The sequence below is a fragment of the Lytechinus variegatus genome, chromosome 1 (assembly GCF_018143015.1).
Source record: "Lytechinus variegatus isolate NC3 chromosome 1, Lvar_3.0, whole genome shotgun sequence".
Classification (NCBI taxonomy): Eukaryota; Metazoa; Echinodermata; class Echinoidea; order Temnopleuroida; family Toxopneustidae; genus Lytechinus; species Lytechinus variegatus.
In genome coordinates, this window is record NC_054740.1 from 40417752 (window position 1) to 40439069 (window position 21318).

Here is a 21318-nt window from a genome sequence, read left to right on the forward strand (position 1 = left end):
TGGCGTGTTTCTAGACAGAATCGTTGAAAACGGTTTATCTTTTCCGGAATCGAATAAACCGCATCACCCTAAAACCAACCTGTTTCTACAAAGCGAATAACCCGATTAATTTACATTCTACTGAAAAGTTAAACGGATTAACACGGCAATAACCACCTCCCTGAGATGGTTATGAAAAACCATTAAACTTGCGCGATGCGGTTTACCAATAAACCGCATCGCGTCCGTTTCTACAAGAAAGTTTTCCGGAATTCTGTATACTTACGCGGGTAATACCGTTTAACGATTCTCTGTAGAAACACGACGATTGATTAGGACGGAAATAGTTACAATAACTGATAGTTGAAACTTCAATTTTTTATCCGTTACAGCTAATTTAATCAGAAGACATTAAAGTTTAAAGATGGGGCGGATCTAGCCTTCGCCAGTGGGGGGGGGGGCAGGTTTGTTTTCTGCCTCATTATCCTCGATCGGCCGTTAAAAGGTTGACTTTTATTTGTTTCTTTGAAGGGGCAGACCTAGTCACTTGTATGCTTTATTCTTATAAATCAATAATAATCTCATAAACATTATTTAAATAGTGCGAGCGCGAAGCGCGAGCTATTTTTTTATTTCATATATTTTGTCCTAAGATTTAAACATTCTGGGCAATGTTTGTGATCATAAACGAGATGTGTATCCAACTAAATAATTACTGCGAGCGTGAAGCGGAAGCAGAAATTCTTAATATACGTTTGGATCTGATAAAAAAAGGATATGTTAACGGCTGCTTGCAGTTAGTCATGAAAATTCTAAATATTTCAACAATCAATTAATGCAAGGGCGAAGCGCAAGCTGAATATTTTGACATTTCTACCTGAAAAATGGAAATTCTAAGCTTTTTTTTAATCTTGAAAAATATAAATATATAAACAAATGATACGAGGGCGAAGTATTAGCGGAAAAATTCGAGATTTACACTAAAAAACTGGGCACTCTATCCATGTTTTGTAAATAATGAAAATAATTTTATTAGAAATCTTCCTACATTAATAATGTGAGCGCAACGCGCGAGCCGAAAATTTCTGATATTGTGATCTGAAACTGGATAATGATTTATATGGAGAACAAGCTGCGTATATCTGAACAAACATGCTCTTGCGTGTTTCAGATTTCGACCTAAAATCTGGGCATTCTCAATACCTTGTTTTATCATGAAAATCAATAAAACGAGCGCGAAGCGCGAGCTTAAAATATTTGATATTCCGATGTGAAAAAGCTTCAATTCAAGCTCTGTATTTCAAGCACTTTGTAGGGAAATTGTGAAGTGGATATGGATCACAGTTAAAAGAAAGAGCTGATATATTTCATTCTTATTACTTTCAGTTTTGACATAGGAATGGGACATTCTAAAAACATTATGTCATCATCATGATATGAAAATGATGATTATCTTCCTATTTCTCTTCCTATAAGTGCGAGATGAAACTTATCGATATTCCATTCTGAAAAAGGGACAGTTTGATTATTAAATTGATATCTTATATATTAATATAATAAACCTAATTAGAGCGCGAAATATGTTAATATTATGGTGTGAAAACTGGACATTTAAAGCACTTTTGTAATTATTAATAAGATGCATGCGTTTTATATTTCTTTTAAACAATCCATGCGAGCGCAAATCACGAGCCGAAATTTTTGATATACTTCCATAAAATTGGGATGTTAAGTAGTATGTTAAAGAATTAATGATGATATATACATAATTCACCTATATCAAAATGCGAAATTATCCAAATTATCTCTATTGATTCAAGTCAACATTTTTCTGGGATGGACTTGACCTTTAAAGATACCCCAGAAATTTCATCAATAATTACATCTCATAGCATTTTCAATTTCGTCATTTTCATATTCTTTGAGGTCAGTTGGCTCACTGAGTTATTTGAAATCTGTTGATCATACGGAAAACAATGGTTACCGTTTTGTAAATTCCCGAATCGCTCGCTCGAATTCCAATTCTTACCATCAGCTGTAGATATGAAGTTATTCTATGAATGTCGAAGTCGACTGGCTGACCTGTTCTTGTCTTCACTGATTTGTGCGACGGGGAGGCAGATCGAAAGTAAACCTGGGAAGTCGGATAAGTCCGATCGATAAATATTCCCTCATTTTCAACGAGGGAATGTTCGAAATTTGTTTGTCGGCCCGCCTTGTGGAGGAACATATTAGCGTAATCATCTGGAAACATCCCGGGCAACCAGGGCAATGATGGGGGTAAACGGGGAAGGAGGGCAACTAGGACACCCATCCAAGAGACTGTGTATTAAGCGTTAATTCACTCGATTTATGCGATGGTAAGTTATGTCAGAACGGAATTCGGGAATCCGCTCTCTCATTGCCATCGCAGGTGTTGCGAGGCGAGGGCTAATTCAATCAATAATTTCTGACTGGGAGAAGATTTCAAGAAGTGAGCGGAGACATACCACTAGCTATATGGCCATATCAAACGTCACGTCTTCGTGATAGTATTTGCCCATCTTCCTCTGTTGGGGTGAGGATGTGATAATCATGGCTGTTTCTATGTCGTTCTCTGTTTCTTTCTTCCTTTCCCTCTCTCCATTTATCTCTATCTCCCTCCCCCTCTCTCTATCACTCTTTCACTCTTTACATTTTCACTCCATTGTCGTTTAATACACATCTTATTCCTCTTTATCACGGCTTCTCATTCTTTCCTTCCCCTCTTATTTTCTGTTTCTTCCTCTTTATATAAATAATATTTTATTTTGCCCAATTTTGCCCAATTTGCACTCGATCAAGTGAAAGAAACTATATCTAAATTATATATATATATATATATATATATATATATATATATATATATATATATATATATATATATATATATATATATGTTTATGTAATTTTCGTATCTAACTATACTGTCTTAGAAAAATCTTTTCAATTTCCCCTGATGTAAACTACATAAATTGATCGCTTGGTTTGGTCTTAAAGAGAAAGTTAGAAGCTTCGACCAATGAATATTTCGTTTCTTTTATATATAAAATAATTCCAGTAATGCTTTTTTGTCAATCAAATGTTTATTAAAAGCCACAAGATTTCGACGATCCTTTATTTTATTCAGGAGTAAATGAAAATGATCAGCTGAATCATTGTCATTTACCCCTCAAGCAGGATGCTTTTACAAATATTTTGATTGGCAAATCATTTTTAGGGGGGGGGGCAAAAGCACTAACAGTATTGTTTTGTTTTGTTAAGCCAATACGTAAAATTATAATGAAATTATTAGGGTTAGATGAAACATATCTCCCTCCAGTCTTAAAGGAAGCGTTGTCTTCTCCTCTAATACCATCTTCATCTTCCCATGCCTTGGCTGTACAGAAATGTGTCTCCGTGGAGATTGATAAAGCAGTACCATCAATCTAAGTGGCTAAATATACTTTTGCCATGTGACACGTGTTTGTGTGTTTAGGGACAATCTTGGAAAATCATAGCGGTACCGTTTTTAGGCCAACATTCAATATCAATCCATCAAATTGCCCATTGCCAGTCCATGTTCCTACATCAAGTGTCGAATCTGAGCTTTATTATTGAATAACAAATCTACCCATTGGGAGAAAGTTGTCTTTAATAGCTAGAGCACGGATCCTAAGTCCTTTAAGTGGTGTGGATCTCTCGCTGGGCATTAGAACAAGGGCAGACTCACGCGGGACTAATAGACCTTAATCTCGCTCATATTTGCGCTAATGAAGCAGAAGTGATACATTAATTGTCACTCGGACTCGCATGGATTACATTGCTCTACAATTTAGGGATCGTCTCAACAGTTTCATGCCGGTGTCAACCAGTTAGGGTCTTGCTGATGTCGATTTTTAGGCTCAGTTTAAAATACCGTATACTTGGTTCTGTAACACATTCGATGGATAATGTTTTTTCCTTTCTTTATATTGATAAGTTATACTCTTGAAATGATTGGTCAAAGTAACCACTCTGTTGGTGAACAGGTGTCTAATTGATAAAAATTGTAAATTTCATCTCGAATATTGGTAATTTTAACTAATATATTGGTGGATTCAAAGTAGTTTGATGACCGTACAGGCCAAAACGCATTAGTTATGTTGACTAGTCCTCTTCTAGCGTGTTTCTTGGACCGTTGAATTCTTTTAACAAAGCCAATTGATCAGAAGGGATCAGTATATATATATATATATATATATATATATATATATATATGTATATATATGTATATATATAGAAATGGATGATTTACAATATTTAAATAAAAGAGTTGCCAAAGCTGTTGTACATAGCTTCACACATATGTATATATATATATATATATATATATATATACATTTGTATTAAATCTCAGAGAGCGAACATCAATGAACAATATTTGTATGAAGAGACTCTCCATTCGAATGTAGCATGAATTAAAAGTGGATATGAATCGCTCTACAATTATTTGAAAAATATTTTACTGGTTGATTTTTTTACTCATTAAACTGAAAAGTACTGCCACAATTTATTCATTTTTTTCATTTTCAAAATACTGCACAAATTTAAAATTTGTATCATATAACGCTGTTTACCATATGAACCGTACAAAAGTTGATGAAACAATTTGAACAGATGTTTTAAAATCTTTAACAACAAATAATAATATTTACTTCAAGCATGGTTGTTAAGCTGTTATCAACTACTGTAAGTTTGATATAGTAAACGGCGTTTTTACTTCAAAAACTGCACAAAATACAATGAGCATATTTTGTAAAAAAAAAAATGTATTGGGCAATGTATCCATTGACGTAAAATCAATGTTGAAAACGACTTCATCGAAGAGCATGCTTTTAATCGATTTTATGTGGAAAAAATCCTCTAAGGCTTTTCATATCGTTTTTCATTTCAAATTTACTCTGATGTCTCCCATGATATGAATTCTATTGATTTTAGAGCAATAATTTTCATGCGAGAATAAGCTTTGCCATTCTTCTTACACATTAAACAGTGCACTTTTTTATAATGCAATTAAATTCAAGTACTCCACAAGAAATATTTTAAATAATGAGAGGGGATATGATTAAAGTCGTTTAAGCGGGGATATGAGACTCTTGCTATTTTGAAGGACTCGTTGGGAATTCTACTTGAGTGTCTGATCAAAAGTACATGGGTTATACATGAACAATTGTTTTACTAATTGAAGGTAAAATCGGGATGAATGCAATCACATTCGCCCATCCATTACTTGCGTTTAAAATGTCAAATCACATGTTGTCGAAAAGTGAAGCCGAAAAGCAGAGGGAATTATTGTGACCGACGTATAATGTTTCCAAATAATGGTACAAACGAGCGCGCGTGTGACGAGGGGTATTCACACCACATGTCTTATTAGTTCCAACATGAAAGCAGGTCTATATGGGAAAGAACTGTACATCTATTTTGCTTCTTAGGCGGCCCTTGTTCATTCATAAACGGTTGCCAATGCTTTCATGTACCCCTCAAGGTTCATATCAAGTTCAAATCGTGTTACATTTACGATTCCATGAAATCAAAAGCATCTCCTTAGTCACTTTGAAACCATCCTCACTACGCCGCGCATTCTTCTCATTCCATCAAATTTTAGGACGGTAATATCGTCTAGCCGTCCCAGGTTATACACACTTCCCTCCTGTTTGGTTTAATGTCGTAGACACACCAGTAAAACCGACTCCAAATTGATCAGGGATATGCCATTCAAAATGTCGCACTCGCTTTCATCGGTCTGGAGGCGTTTTCATTGGTAGGAATGTGGCATATAACCAGTTGTAATTATTTTCATTACTTTTCGGTTAATCCGCATTTAAGAACTATAGACATGGTGGCTCAGTGGTAGAGCGCCCTCCTCATGAAAGGGAGGCCGCGGGATCGATCCCCGGCTGAGTCATACCAAAGACTTATGAATATGGGACCTTCTGACTTCTCGCTAGGCGCTCAGCATTAAGATTTGGAAAGGGTATAGATAACATACTAGTAGGCCCTATTATAATATGCAATGCCCAATGGTAGAGCAGTTTTCCAAACTGAAGTGGGCAGATGAAGGGTTATTGATATATTGCAAAGGTGTACATGTAATTACTTTTGCGTAATCGCCCTTCTCATTTGTGAAATTTGATTTAAAACCTTACAGCCCTTACGTATCGCTTTTGCTAATTAGTGCGACACGAAACCAACTCAAAACAGAGTGATGGTTTGTCATTAGAAATAAAGTAATAGATTTGGTCGGTTTCGGGTTGGAATTAGCGGACGTGATTGTCTTGTGACGTTGGCAAAGGGTGCACCTTATACTAACTGTGAAATAGTATTCCATTATGTATTTCATGCATATTGCATTGCTATTTTTCAATGGCACTGCCCATCTGGCGTCATCTGTTATGTCCGTCATCGGAAGATGTGACCACTGACCTGGTCAATTATATATCCATCTAATTTCAGTGATCAGATACTAGTTATATTATGTTTCTCACTGGAAGACAACAGACTTAATTTTTCGCGTTATTCATTGGCATGCCGAACTTTTTCCCTTCTGACTTTTATAACATGTTGCAATCGGTTGTGTTTTTGTTAGTATAAAGGCAGCAATGAGTACCAGCTTGGGATGCTCTTGTTGTAGGTTTCCAGATAGTCATCGAATTATGACTCGAAAGAAAGCCACATTGATGTAATATAATTAGCCTTGACCTTAAATCATGTTAACCCACTTCTGTATAGATCCTATAGTCCATATTTCAAGACCTCTTCTGGTGTACTGTGCGTACCTGTTGTCTTAGTGGTCGGAAGATGCATTCAAGAACATACTTAAAGGCATTGGCATTACTTAAAATAAGCCGAGATACAATTTAGGTCCCGGTAGTATTCTGAGTCTGTTATACAGTAAACATACTGTAACAGTATGTTGTAGAAAATGAAACCCTGAAAAGTGAATTTAAGTACGTGTGTTCGAAAGTGTATCAATACACTCATATTTTCTGATGCTGTCTCCTTTTACATTCATTATAGTAGGTCATGATACACCGTTAGGTAGCCAACATTATTTTTAACATTACTCAACAACACCATACAAGTAGTACCATCATTCGACCCCAGAATCTGCATAATCAACGCCACTGCTATGTTTGGCACTGTATTGAATTTGTTTAATGCACGGTTAATTATCTGCTAATAGGGATAATTCGCAACCGCGACGTAGACCGCTTTAAGGACATAGAGAATGTATTGTCAAATGACGTCCATGACAATAAAGTCTTTGTCGAGGGTTGGTGGATCAAACCGGCAGTTTCGTCCTGGACTCTGGACAGACGTGACATTTGCCATTTTTCGTCAGCTCTGAAACGTAGGACGAAACTGCTGTCCGATTCACCAATTTTCGGCAAGACCTCCCAGCTTTCATTGTGATTTGACTTTCATTTTCAATGTTTTGTTGTGTTCTAGGATTCGTTCGGCGTTCCTAAAATAGGAATTTAGCAAGACAAGACATAGGCAAGGGGTTAAAAAACAAAAAAAAATCTTTCGTTGGGTTTCGGCGCATGGGAGGCGTAGAAGAGACGTTGACAAGCCGTCTTACACCTAATGAAAGTACGATCAATGACGACAGAGACTGTAGAAACACAATCTTCTGGACAAAGGTGTCTTGAAGACCAGCAATGTCTCCTAACCCTTAAAACAAATTACAATTTCGTCTGTCGTATGTGTACGATTGAAATTGTGATAAGGCTATACTTTGTGTGGAAACTGTTTGTATGATGTTTGTACGATGCTTGTTAAACAGCCATGGAAGTTTGTAACAGCCAGACAGAGACGGGAGCATTTGGCTGGGCCACAAATCAACGTCGTGTTGGATATCAGCTCTGGGCTTAGCCAAATCAATTAGCTGAAATACTCATCTTGGAAGCAGAAGAAGAAAACTGAATGAACAGGCTAAGGCTCTTTCGGCATTGTGGCATTTTTTCCTTTTTATTAATCACCGGGGGCAGTTGGAACCCGAAATAGAACGAGGGATAAAAATGCGCACAGTGGGACATTAAATTCTAGCGAGCGGTAAACCGGTTTTCTAGTCGGGAGCAAAATGTTATTAGGGCCCAGGGCTGTGGCGCGGTCACCGGTGCCTCCATGCGTAAAATTGGCTTGTGTCGCTGACATATTGGCTACTGCCAAGAAGAATTGAAAAAAACATTCCCGCGAACTCAGGAAGCCTCTTATTTCCTCCGCTCTCAGGTTTTGCATTCATTCAAACCCTTGGTATGGCGTCACCCGTTCTTCCAAAACCACCCTGGACGCCATCAAATACATGGCCAACAAATAAACGTAATTGGAAACCATTCCCGCTAAACAGTGAAGTGACATTAAGCGTTGGTTACTCGTTTCACTGGAACATATAGGCGTCAATAATGTCTATAGCTTCTGTAACGTAATGTAGATATTGGATGTTTGGTGCAATTAAACATCTTTGATAATCATGAAGAAGCTCATGCCCTAGTGGACCGAGTCAAAACTTTTCCATTAAATTTATGAAGTATGCTGTTAATGGCTAAGTATTGAAATCAGGGTGTGTACTGAATCTCTGATCTGCATGGTCATTGCTTTTAGTTATGCTAATATTTATAATGAAACACGCTTTCCTTGTTTTTTTTAGAAAGAAAGTACACACCATCATTTGAAGCGTGTACAACATGGCTGTTCGTTGTTAAAGTGAACAGTATTTTACGATTTTTAAAGGTTGATTTAGATATTTTGCATATTCCAAAGAAATCTGGAGTCCACATGCAAGCATGACAAGTCATTGTTAATACCATATCTCCTTGCTTAAAGTGAAAATTCGAGAGTATTGAGAGTGAAAACTGCGAGAAAATTACAGATATCAGGCAATCATTGACTTATTCTTATACAATCACATGCGTTGGCAGTTGGCGGTAACAGAAACATAATCAATAATAACCTAGGAGAATAATATTTGTTACTGTATTCTCAATGACGCACAGATGTGTCTTACAAATGTGATTTCCAGGAATTATTCAAATTAGTGTTATATACTTCAGACTTTGTTCGCATCTGACGTCTACCCTTCAATGCTGTCCATGTTTTTTTTATTATGTTCGAACAAGAGAATTTAAAGAAGATTCCTTTTAAGACTTGTAAGGGTCATTACTATTCCCTGTCATCTTTCAGTAACATACTAATGGTGGTGGTTGCACTAGTACTGGTGTCCCTAAAACGTAAATTATAATATTTTTCAATTTTGACAACACAGATGGTGGCGTTGATCGTGTAAACGTGGCCATATACTTTTTCATAGTACAAGCAGTGATTTAAGAAAAAAAGCTCTTGTATAGTTCAAGCAATAACCAAGGAACATGTAGCTTTTTTGTATCAGTGTAAATTCGCCCCAATTAATCATGTTGATGGTTGTATGTACCCTTCTCATTTTTTTACCAGTAAACATCCTCCCCGGGGCTTAAGTTATATGTTTACCTTGGATTTATATCCATCGCCTGTATTACTGAACAGATTAAATACAGTATCAAAGGAATACATTCCACGAATTATCAATATTACCAGTCTTCTCAAAATTTATTCAGCAAACAATGATTGGCACGGAGTACCCTCCCATTTCAAGGTGGCCAGTTATTTGAATTCAAATCAAATACAGACTCGCCGGGTGTTGCACTCTTTTAATGAGAAATGAGGACTGTAAAGTCTGCCTAAATAATGTGAATGGAGTGCTTAGGACGTTTTTTTTACCTTTCATAGTCGCATTGTTGATTAAGAAAAAAACCTTCACGCGAAAACATAAGCAAGTTCAAGAACGATTCTTACTGCTGAAATAAGTTGAAAAGGGAAATTTAAATACATATATGTCTGGTTAGTGAAAGTTGTGTTTAGTCAAAGTTGGTGACTCTAGAGGTCACGTGCCAACGTCGTCGTGACATGTAGGTGAACACGGTAATATGCCTCTGATAACGGGGAGATGAGTAGCGTAAAATCCTGCCACATTACCTTCACAAATTATTAACGGTTGTCTTCTGGCACTGTGACTCTTCAAGTGTACGGACGCGGGGGTAGTACCGCAAGAACCAGGCACCGGCCGTGTCTAATGCCTTTCCAATATGTTGTTATTTGATGGAATAATTCCTGAGACGAAAGACGAATCCGAGTCGTATTAGAACAAGATGTCATCGGAGATTAGGAACGTGTAAACACTTAAAGTCAGTTGGCCTAACTAGTTATGTGATACTTTTGATACGATGATAAGCCAGAAGTGGTTAATTGGCCGACCGATTTCGAATCAGCTGCCTGATGAAGACACAGTTGCGTTTAATTGCAAACCCACAAAATCTAGCCCAAGTGCTGAATGAGTGTTTCTAATTGTTTGAAATTTGCAGATTGAGTTTAGTTTTCGGAGTTTGATTTTAATTCTTTCTATAACGGACCCCAGGTCAGTTGATCAGCAAAACGGCCATTAATTTGCGTATTGGCACTTCAATTTATCAGAGTGTTGTTCGACAGTTTAAATGATTTTTTATACAAGAAAAAGAGCAATAATAATATTATTTTACGAAATGTAAGTAAAACATATCTTTCGATAAACGACGAGTGGGATTAAGTTCTTAGTTATTCTTATATAGGATTTCCCCCTACCTTGTTTAAACCTGTGTTCAACCTATAAAGGATGAAGTTGTCTCTACCAATTTGCAGATTTTCTTGTATTCTTTCGGAACTCACAAAAACGATTATATCCGCTTGAAATCTTAGTCCAAATTTTCTATTATACATCCAAAGTAAAAGGGCTCTCAGCATTAGGCGTGTGCCTGCAATCGATAAATGCAATGAATACGACAATTTTTTTTATCGATAATAAAGACAACTTGACCATCTCTCCAAATCATTCGGACCATCAACATCCAGAGAATATCTTACAGAAAATAATGAACGTTTGAGGAATAATTGTGTGGCTTTGATGTAAACATATTTGTAACGTCTACATGCTTGCATGCGTTTGTAGGACATCATAGTTGAGTGAACAGATTCGAAGTTGTCATGAGTAGTTTTACTGGTTGGCTTCGTGCATTATTACCTTTCGCCGTTAAGGCCATCCAACCAATCACCCTTTCCCTCCTCGCATGCCTTGACTCCTCCGACTCTAGTCTATCTCCACCCAGACCCCAACGCGGTTCAAACACCTATTGCTTATCGCAGGATAGGCAACACTGCTTTTCCATCCAAAAATACTAAAGTTTGTTCATCCCATCAAATATTGCCGTTCTCTTACGAAGCAGGCATCCCTGTTGATCTTTCGGTGTATCTTTTTGTTTGCCCCGGCGACTAACCGATTTGGTTTTTACATGTATTTGTAAATGAGAAATATCCTTTGGCCACAAGCTCTGAATTCTAAAGAGCGTTAGACAACATAGTAGTAGCAGTAGAATAGATTTTGCATTAGTTAATGGTATTTTTTTTGCATTTAATCCGATACGTGTTCATGTGTCATATAGATAAAAACATATTTGTCAGTAGAAAAGGTAGACACATTTTCATCATAAAACCTTAAAACTACGAGAAAAGGAACACTTAAGCATTACTTGTATTATTTTATTTGTTCATCATAAAATTGATATGAAAATATCGGGGGGTTGAACGAAACGACTAGCATTAGATTTCGAGGATGCCGCCAAGCAGAAGGGGGGAAGCTGTGTAGACTGGAAAAAAAACCTGGTGGTAATGAGGTCTTATCCAGCGTTCAAGGACACCGCAAGTCAGGTGGAAAGATATATAGACGAAAAGCGTACGCCATATACCCCTGTCTGGTTGCACAGTCCGGCGTACAAGGGCGGTGGAAAATCCTCTGAATTTGGAACGTGATAATACTTTCGGTCAATTCATGCGCTAAAGTCAGTGATTATCCTGCAGTTATTTATTTTCACTCACTGCCTCGGGTGAATGCCACTCGCCGCGATGGCATTGTCCTTTTAATGACAGTTTCATCATCGAGGCGCCCGTTAAGATCAGGTGATCACCCTAAATGGACACGGCAGCATTGTTCACGACCTTCGCGTAAACAGAAAGACATGGGATTTTGAAAAACATCACTTGGCATTCTGATAATAATATCAGAGTATTAGACGAAATTGTGGATATATATCAGCGTATGATGTATAATTCCCCTTATCTTTTGAAATTATCTTTCAGTAGTTTTAGTAGTTTGTGAATTTTTACTTAATTTTGCTTATCAAGGATCCTTTTAAAAATGATTGACATTGAGTAAGGGGTAATATTTTTATTCCAGGTGTAATGTAAGGCTGAATGTTAATAATCATGGTTTCTTGACCTTATTACCTTTTCTTTAACAGTGTCTTGAGAGGTTTTATTCATGACGACCCTTTTCCCCCCATTAGTCCATATCTACTCTAGATAACAAAATATCTGGATAGGCATGTTAGTCACACTTGACTACATGAACCAATCCCAGACACTATATTCTAGTCATGTAATAAGACCATATTTTAGACTAAATGCCCAAATTACTAGAAAGTTGACTTAAAGGTGGTACTGTGAGCATCAAAATTATCCTATCGTTTAAATTGCGTTTCAAGTGGAGTACATATCGCTACTTGTAAAAGTATTAAGAATATCACAAGCAAAGTAATTACAAATGACAAAATATTAAAGTGGCGTATGTTAAATAAATCCACTACTAGTACTACTTTTGTTGCGGCTGCTCATACTATGGCTCCTACTATTATAACTACTAGTACTGCTGCTGCTGCTGCTACTACTACTACTACTACTACTACCACCACCACCACCACCACCGCAATTACTACTTCTACTACCACCACCACCATGCACCGCTAATACTAATAAAATAATAATAATTAACATTTATATAGCGCTTAATACAACAGTTTCTAAGCGCATACTACTAATAATATTATTACCGTCACCACCACTACTATTACCACTACTACTAACACTACCACCACTGCTACTACTCCTTAGGCCTATGCGTAGTGTGGGAATGATATCCAATCAAAAAATCAATATCAATAGGGAATCTTCACTGAAAACTTATAATTTCATATGAGATATATATATGTCTTGCGTTGGGATTTTTAGTGTTCGTGTTTCAGGTTGAAGCTTGGTTTTCTAGATGAAGGCAGTTGTTATCACAGAGCGAATGTCAAAGACCTGGAAAGATGGAAAGGGAGTATAAGATTGATGCTTTATGTTCTCAGCTTTGCTCTCTGGAGACATGGCCATGTTTCGAGGGTAGATCAGACTCATCCGTATTCCACGCCATCAAGACAAGACCAGTGATTTATCTTCCGTGCGGGGTTACGGGTGTCAACAGGGCCATTCATGGAGAGTACTTTTCCCCTCGTATCACCCGCCCCACCGGGATTACATGTATGCTATGCATATCATACATATTTTGGATTTTGAGTTTCTTTATATATTCTCTAGCCTTTTCTTGCAATTTTCATGCCAGACATCCCCCGACTTTGACAGGAACGAATCCATAGGATCCGCTTTACTTCAAAACAGATGACCTATCGATATCAATAAGAATATTCTTTCCAATGTTTTTCTTGAAGTTCCGTCGTGATAAAGCCAAGTTTTTTCCCCCAGTGTTCATTAAAACATCGCGTTTGTTCCTATGTCAGGTAAAAGAAAAGTGTTTAAAAGAAAAAGACTTAGCTACACACCAGTTTTTTTTTTCCTGTGTAAGCCTTGTCAGTGCACGTGGCTCGAATCACTTCAATAATCTCTTACAGTATGAGACAAGACAATTTATTTGATAGTATCGATTAGTCTTCTTCAGCTCCATAACACTGATTGCGTTTGTTGTAAGGTATCGTTGAAGTGAATATTCCCATTTTCTCTGTATTTCGAAGTACCAAATATTGTAATCAAATTTGTAAAGGCGTTTTGAAAGCGATGCGCCGCGTCCATCCAGAATTGGATATTCAATGACAAGCAAACTATCGTGTTCTCATCATCTAAGTAAATATGTGTGAGGCTGAGCGCTTAATGGAACCATGAGCAAGGGATCCCTAGTGGTTAGAGATTGGTTATAAGGTGAATAACCAAGTGGCCCCTTGAGGAAGATCAGACTCTCCACTCTCGGCATTTCATCTTGCCAATTTTGATTTGGTTTAACACCCCGTCCTCTCCTCCGACCTGCAGCTAGGTTGCTCTTTTTTTTCGTTTCAAGCACATGAGGTGTGGAGGGCTTGATTCAAATTGACGCGACAGAGTTTTCTTGTGCTTCTCCCTTTTTCTTTATAAGAACCAGAATCCAACTGCAATTACGATTGACCATCATGTTAGGCTGAGTGACAAGAGAGATACCCACTTGTGTCATCGTCGAGATTTTATGACGACATACCCCCTCGAAATCCACCCTTAATTGGATTAATCGCAGCCTCTTAAAGTGTTAACCTCCATTCCCGTCCTCAAGTTCGGCACAATTTGCTTAAATATCAGTCATTAGGCCAGATGTTTGCCAGAAGATGCAAGCTGAAGTCACACCAGATCACCCTCCCGTCTTTCTTATTTGTTAATCATTGACAGCACAAGCCCCCTCCACGATTTGAGATTTACAGTATGCTCTAGAACTTTGTGATGAATTGTGGTAAAAGCTCGCGGTCTCCCCCTCTGTACACGTGCCGAGCTGCCATTTCCTTTGACCAAATCTACTCTGCGTGTATACGTAAACACTGTGGCGCTCTTAAATAACCCCTATGTTTGACATTTACCGGTCGGTAATCTAAACTGTTTCGTCTACTTTTCAACCCATCCGCAGTCGACACTAATAGAGCAGATGCTTTCAAATTTCTGTCGCTTCCCTTTTTTTTTTAGTGTTTTGCCCATTATGATGTCCAAGCGAGCTTGAAATAAAAATGACCATACACGGGAGCAGCTGGAGAATATCTGGATTTTTTTTTATTAGTCGAGATATGGCGTCAAATTGGTTCTTTTAAATACTTAGTAGTAAAGCAGGAGGTCTTATTTCCTTGTATACAAATTCACTGCGTCCAATTGAAAATAAATCAATTAGATCGATGAGGATTTCGAAAGAATTAATTACTCCATTCACAACGGCGAGCGAAAAATTATGCAAAATTAATTTTATCAAGTGAAAGATGTGCTACACGTTGATAACGAAGATGATATCGGACAACGTATCTGAAAGTACCTGATAAGGTTAAGAGAAAAAAAAATGTTAAACTTGCAAAGGGACTTAGAGGCGTATGAATACATGTATCATTATATCACCACCTTTGCACTCTTGAGAAAATAGTTACAAAGAGAGACGATAACTTAAAAAATTTAAACCAAAATTGGACAGAAAATCCTTGTCAATTTTACTAAATCAATAAAAAATAGTATTGTATGCCAGCAAATTCAAGCCTGGTCATTTTTCTTCTTCATATTTACGATAAATCGATTCAATAAATAGTCCTTTCTTATTTTCTTATTGTATTTAAGTAGGACCAAAATACTCTTACCAAATTCATGAAATTTGTTATATTCATGTTGTTCAAGTCTGGTTCTATATTGCATTGAAACTCCACGTGAGCCATGATGAATTCAATACAAATGTTCGATCATTTAATTGAGGCCAACCTCTGGATCTAAATTGAAGATCGAGAATTTCATCTGCATTCAACATGACTCTACTCGGAATTTTTATTCATTTCGTTCTACATTATGAAACCTGGTGATAATGGTTATTGCACTGACCCTCAATTCCTTTAAAAATGTACGCCGATTTTCAAGCAACTTGTGCAGGTTGATGGTATGTTCAAGGTTGATCCATGGTCTGTATTATCTTTGGGCTGACCTGACAAATCGTTCTGATGACATCCCCCGACTGACGTCCAATTACTGCGGCTAACCTTACCCTGACGTAAACCTCTTCAGCGTGGACAATACCTGAGATGTAAATGACCTGAACATTTTGGCGGGAATTCTTGTTGATGTGTCGTCTGTCAGAGGACACGTGATCTAAAGAGAGAAATAATCCCAAGTGACATTGATCAGTCGCTGGCGTTCAATCGAAACCAATTTGCATCTAAAGAGGTTTCCAAGTGTCAATTTGCCAATTACAGGGTTTTTTTTCCTTTCACCCTCAAATTTTCCTCGATGCGTGAGGAAAAGAAACACTAGGGGAGTTGAGTCTTAAACTGACCGAATCTAAGGTCTTTATCTAAATTTATTTGTATATTTTGTTCGACATCTAGATAGGAGCATATTTGCGGATTGAGATATTTGTTTCTCTTTCCCAAACAACCACGAAACCGGATCATCAATATCGTATATAAATACTTATATATATGAAAAGATTTTGAGTGGATTTGTGTTTGTCTTTTTTTATTGTTAGATAATAGTGATGATTTCCATATCTAAGTTGCTTTTGAATATCACCAAAAAGTTATATAAAAATCGAATATTTCCTGTTAGTTGACTTATCAAACGACAAGACCAATAGGTGAGAGTGAAATAGTACATCATCGAATTCATCATCATAGAAAAACTCGATCTGATGCATCACTAAATCTTCCGATGCACCCTGCTGATGCTACATTTTCACTGTTTATATGGTGTTGGTACGAGTAAATCGAATATTGCAGGTATATGATCCTCAAAAACAGACTAACATAATGAAATTCATGGGCTAGTTCCCAAAGCAATACGGAGTTCTCCTGGGAGCATTTGAGTTGAGAGACCTCAGTCGATGTCAGATCGATTTCCTACCCCCTTCGACCCCCATTTAGCAAGGGAAACACCTTTCTGAATGTCTCTTTATCCATTCCAATTTGTTTCCGTGTTAAATAAACGAGAGAAAGCGTGAGAGCATTTTGGCGGGTATGTTTACACGTAACGGGTTTCTACAACAGTTATCGTGGAGACTTGTTTCCTTAAGTTTTTTTTTAAGTTAAAGTTGGGATGTGACACCATCACCCCACCTAATTTGTTTCCTAAAGTTGACCATCGCAGTTTTCTTGCTATGTGGTGTGTATGGTGTCAAGCGAGTGATTTTGTTGACTGTTTTAGCACTCTTGCAGAAGCGTCCTGACTTTTTAATAGCGAAGGTGTTTTGATATTTAATTTTAGTTCAACCTTTTTGAAGTTTTGAAATTCTACGGCATTATTGCAGTTGGCAAAAGAACACTCGCTCTTTACCAACATGTACTTCTACTGGATGTTAATAAGTAATATTTGACGATTAAAATTAAGATGTTTTCAAGTGTTGAGTAAGGAGTAAGAACTCGCTATGATATTTTTGAGATAAGGATATCATTGCCGTAAAAGTAAAACGTACAAAAACAAGTTAACGAATTGATTAATCAAATGAATGAAAATAAATATAATAATGAAATATATCAAATAATGAAAATAATTAATACATAAATGAGTAAACTGAAAAAAAACCGGTTAGAATGTTAAGTTAAAGGCAAACGAGCGGTAAAGATATATGAAAAACCATTCCTGTGTGATTGATTAATAAGGGCCATTGACATGCGCTTGCCTGAAGTTGTGCATAAAGCGCATAGAACAGTTGTATTTATGCCATATTAGTTAAATTTGAAATATTACATTATCGTAATTTTATGGTGTGAATGTTCAAGTATTCAAACATTTCTATCGGTGGTTATTATTTCTCCATAGCTAGATTCACTGACTCCTTGAATTCCTTAAAAAAATAACTGTTTCATTTAGTGACAGAGGTTAAGCATAGACCGCTGGGTTTTTTTTCTCTACAAAATGAAGAAATTTGCCCCTGGAAAGAACATTGCATGTCTTGACGCAATTTATTCATGGATGTTCATGTGTCACGACGTTTTGCTTAAAATTTCATTAAACGATGATCGGAAACCGATATAAGATTAGCCAACCCGGATCATCAGGTTTCCGTGTGTTTTTCCCCCTTTTGATTAAAAGAGACGTACATGCTCTGTTGCGATAAAAGTGTGCGTATATGTGAGGGCGTGCATGTGTATGTGTTGGCTTCCATTTCCTAAAAATCTTCTCTCATAAAAGAGAACTAGCCAATAAAGTTGGGGATGATAAATAAAATCATTTTTAAGCTTCAACCAATCTTAAAAGTTATTTGGGACGAGCATTTGTTCACTCCTGTGGACTTTCTCAAGCCAATTGATCAGTCACAAAGTTTGCTGCTTGTGGTGGTCTGTACCTCGATCCACTTGCTGTTATAATAAAGTTTATTCTTTTTGCTGGATATAATATATTCAAAATTGTTATGTTACCCTGTAGAGGATGCATATTTGTAATCTATTCATACTAGGGGTACTTTCCATGATATCTTATCTATATGTACATTTAATACTTTGAAGAGCGATCTGGAATTGTGTTGTATCAAGATAGATATGAGGTGCAAATGTAATATCCTAAATGGGAAGTATCATTCGGATGTCTTTGCAATTTTCGGATGTGTATATATCTTAAAGTGTGTTTTGATGTTATTGTACTGTACAACGGCATTAGATAATTCTTTTTGGGATATTACATTTGTGTGCTCATCATATTTGCTTTTGATAATCTACCTTGGTACAAAATAACTATACAGGCCCTTCTTCAACTAATGGACTTATGGATATTACGAAAAGAACTCTTGCTTTCGAATAGATTACAAATACGCACCATCTAAAGGATGACACGAATAGTTTCAATATAAAAAAGTGATAAAAGGTGGCCAGGGTGGATTTTGTATGTGGAAAATATCACGACTTATTCCCGTTAATATCCTAAGTATTCGTTATACCCTCTGAGTATGTCTGGGTTCATTTGGACTTTCTTGGGTAATTTAATGCATATTCTGAATACTCCTAATGGAGGAAGGGTCAACGTCTCTATATACTATTCTAGATTGGAATTTTCTTGTTTCTATTATGCTTTGATAAATATTAGGAAAAAAACCTTGATCAGTTATGGGGGCATTTTAAGTTCACGGTGGATTTTGATTTCAGTTGCCTAACATTCTGAAAGAGGACACCAATTGCAAATCGGAAATGCATTTTAAAGTTATAGGTCATAAAAACAAAACACTTTCATTTCGAATACTACATTTTGATTTTTTTTTGTTATTGAAATATTTACTTCTTCTCATTTTCTCCTTGCAGTCGATAGAGGTTACCGGTCAGATGATCTATGTCCCAGAAAGCGACTGCATTCTGTTCCTCGGTTCCCCCAGGGTTGGTAAGCTGGAGGAGCTGACAGGGCGAGGTCTTTACCTAGCTGATATCCCTATCCATGATGCCACCAGGGATCTCATCCTGGTAGGCGAGGAAAGCAGGGCTCAGGACGGTCTCAAGAAACGGATGGACAAGCTGAAGTCACAGGTGGAGGAGGCAAGCGGCAACCTGGACTCAGAGAGGCAGAAGAACGTCGATCTCCTGAACCTGATCTTCCCCGAGGCTGTTGCCAAGAAGCTTTGGAGGGGTGAACCCGTCCCTGCTCAGACCATCGAAGGGGTGTCCATGTTGTTCTCCGATATTGTTGGCTTCACTGCTATCTGCTCAACTGCGACACCCTTCATGGTTGTCAACATGCTTAACTCTCTGTACACCGAGTTTGATTCTTTCTGTGGGATCTTAGATGTCTATAAGGTAAGCTTCTAATTTACCCATTTTAGATCATGGAATGATCTCTTATCAAACCCCTGAAATACTACACATCCTACCTCTCGGTCTAACCTTTCCCTGTCCCTTCATTAAAATCTGCTTTACTATTTTGCAAAGTTGTTTACCACAATTTTTAAATGTTAACACATGGAAGTGGCTGTTAGAAATTACTCCACATTTGATTTTTTTTTCTTATGAAAATGGGCCTACTTTATACCCGTTTTCTAAATAAAAGTACTAAGGTTTTCTGTTTTCACTTCTACGAAAAGGTTCCTCGTGATCATTTTCACAAAAGTGCCTCGACTTCCAATCTGTTAACAAACACGAAATATTAATCCTCTGTTGCTCTTTCCAGCATCCCCCTTTCATGTAGCAATATTATGAGAATGGTATCCGGGACGTGGCATCCAGGTAATGATGCCTGAAACGTTTGTCAGTGCATTTTATTGATTATACGTGGATGACTAATGGAGAGTTTGAGGTGCTAATGATGGGTTTAACCAACTCATTCCTGACAAGTATATCACGTCATATGTTTCCATGCAAATCAATACATGTCTCGCGAATCAACCTACTTTAGGCATGTAACATTAGACCTTCCTATTTTGATTCCATTTCTGAACATGTACGATTCTGCAATTAGACCATAGATCGTGGAGCCTCACAACTGAATTACATATCAATCGAAACATTAATCTCACATCATCATGTTCCGCTAATTGGCTTCGGTAACACTGCATCTATCATGATGGCAAACCTGGAAGAAACATATTTCATTACCTGTTCTCATTCAGATTTGAAATGATGCTGGCTGGCGTAACATTTTTTAAAATCTCTTATTACTATTTATGTCCGAGTTAATTTACGGTTGCAGCTTTTTAAGATAAAAAACTTTGAAGAAAAAAATGTTATGATGTATTTTCCCCAAGATATATTGAATAATTATTTTAAGTTGGATCCATGAATCAGAAATATCGAGCAGGTGCAATTCACTTCAAACAGATTAGGAAAAACACCCTCATGAAATCATAATGAAGATAAATGATTTACGAGTGTATGTAACTTGGCAAATTACATTTTGAATAGGCCCTTTCTATGTAAAATATCAGAAAAATTAATTTTGCAAGTTGATTGCCCTTGGGGTAAAAGTTGATCACGGCGGCGGAGCAGATTAGTTTTCTTTGTTCATGGGAGGATATCTATTGTTGCGTCCCCCCAAACACAAGCGATAATCCTCTGCTCCGCCATGTTAACGATATGGGATATAGTCTCTACAGCATCTTGCATGCCTGTGTAATAGGTCCATGGTGTGATAAAGTAGTGGTACCAGTCTCTCTTTTTACTCTTATCGCCTCAAGTGGGTTGAATGCCGTTTACACAATTTCTTTAAAGGACAAGTCCACCCAAACAAAAAACTTGCTTTGAATAAAAAGAGAAAAATTCAACAAGCATAACACTGAACATTTCATCGAAATCGGATGTAAATAAGAAAGTTATGGCATTTTAAGGTTTCGCTTCATTTCACAAAACAGTTAGATGCACATCTCGGTCAGTACGCAAATGGGGAGCTGATGACATCACCCACTCACTATTTCTTTTGTATTTTGTTATTTGAAATATGAAATATTTTTATTTT

The 21318-nt window shown here is 37.1% G+C and overlaps 1 protein-coding gene across 1 annotated transcript in view; it reads left to right on the plus strand.

Annotated features, from left to right (window-relative positions):
* Window positions 1-21318, plus strand: part of LOC121430596 (guanylate cyclase soluble subunit alpha-2-like) — a 142300-nt gene that overhangs the window by 99663 nt on the left and 21319 nt on the right. Inside the window, exon 6 of the mRNA XM_041627916.1 lies at window positions 19182-19667. Within this exon, the coding sequence (XP_041483850.1) occupies window positions 19182-19667 (486 nt within the window). The remainder of the gene's footprint in view (window positions 1-19181; window positions 19668-21318) is intronic.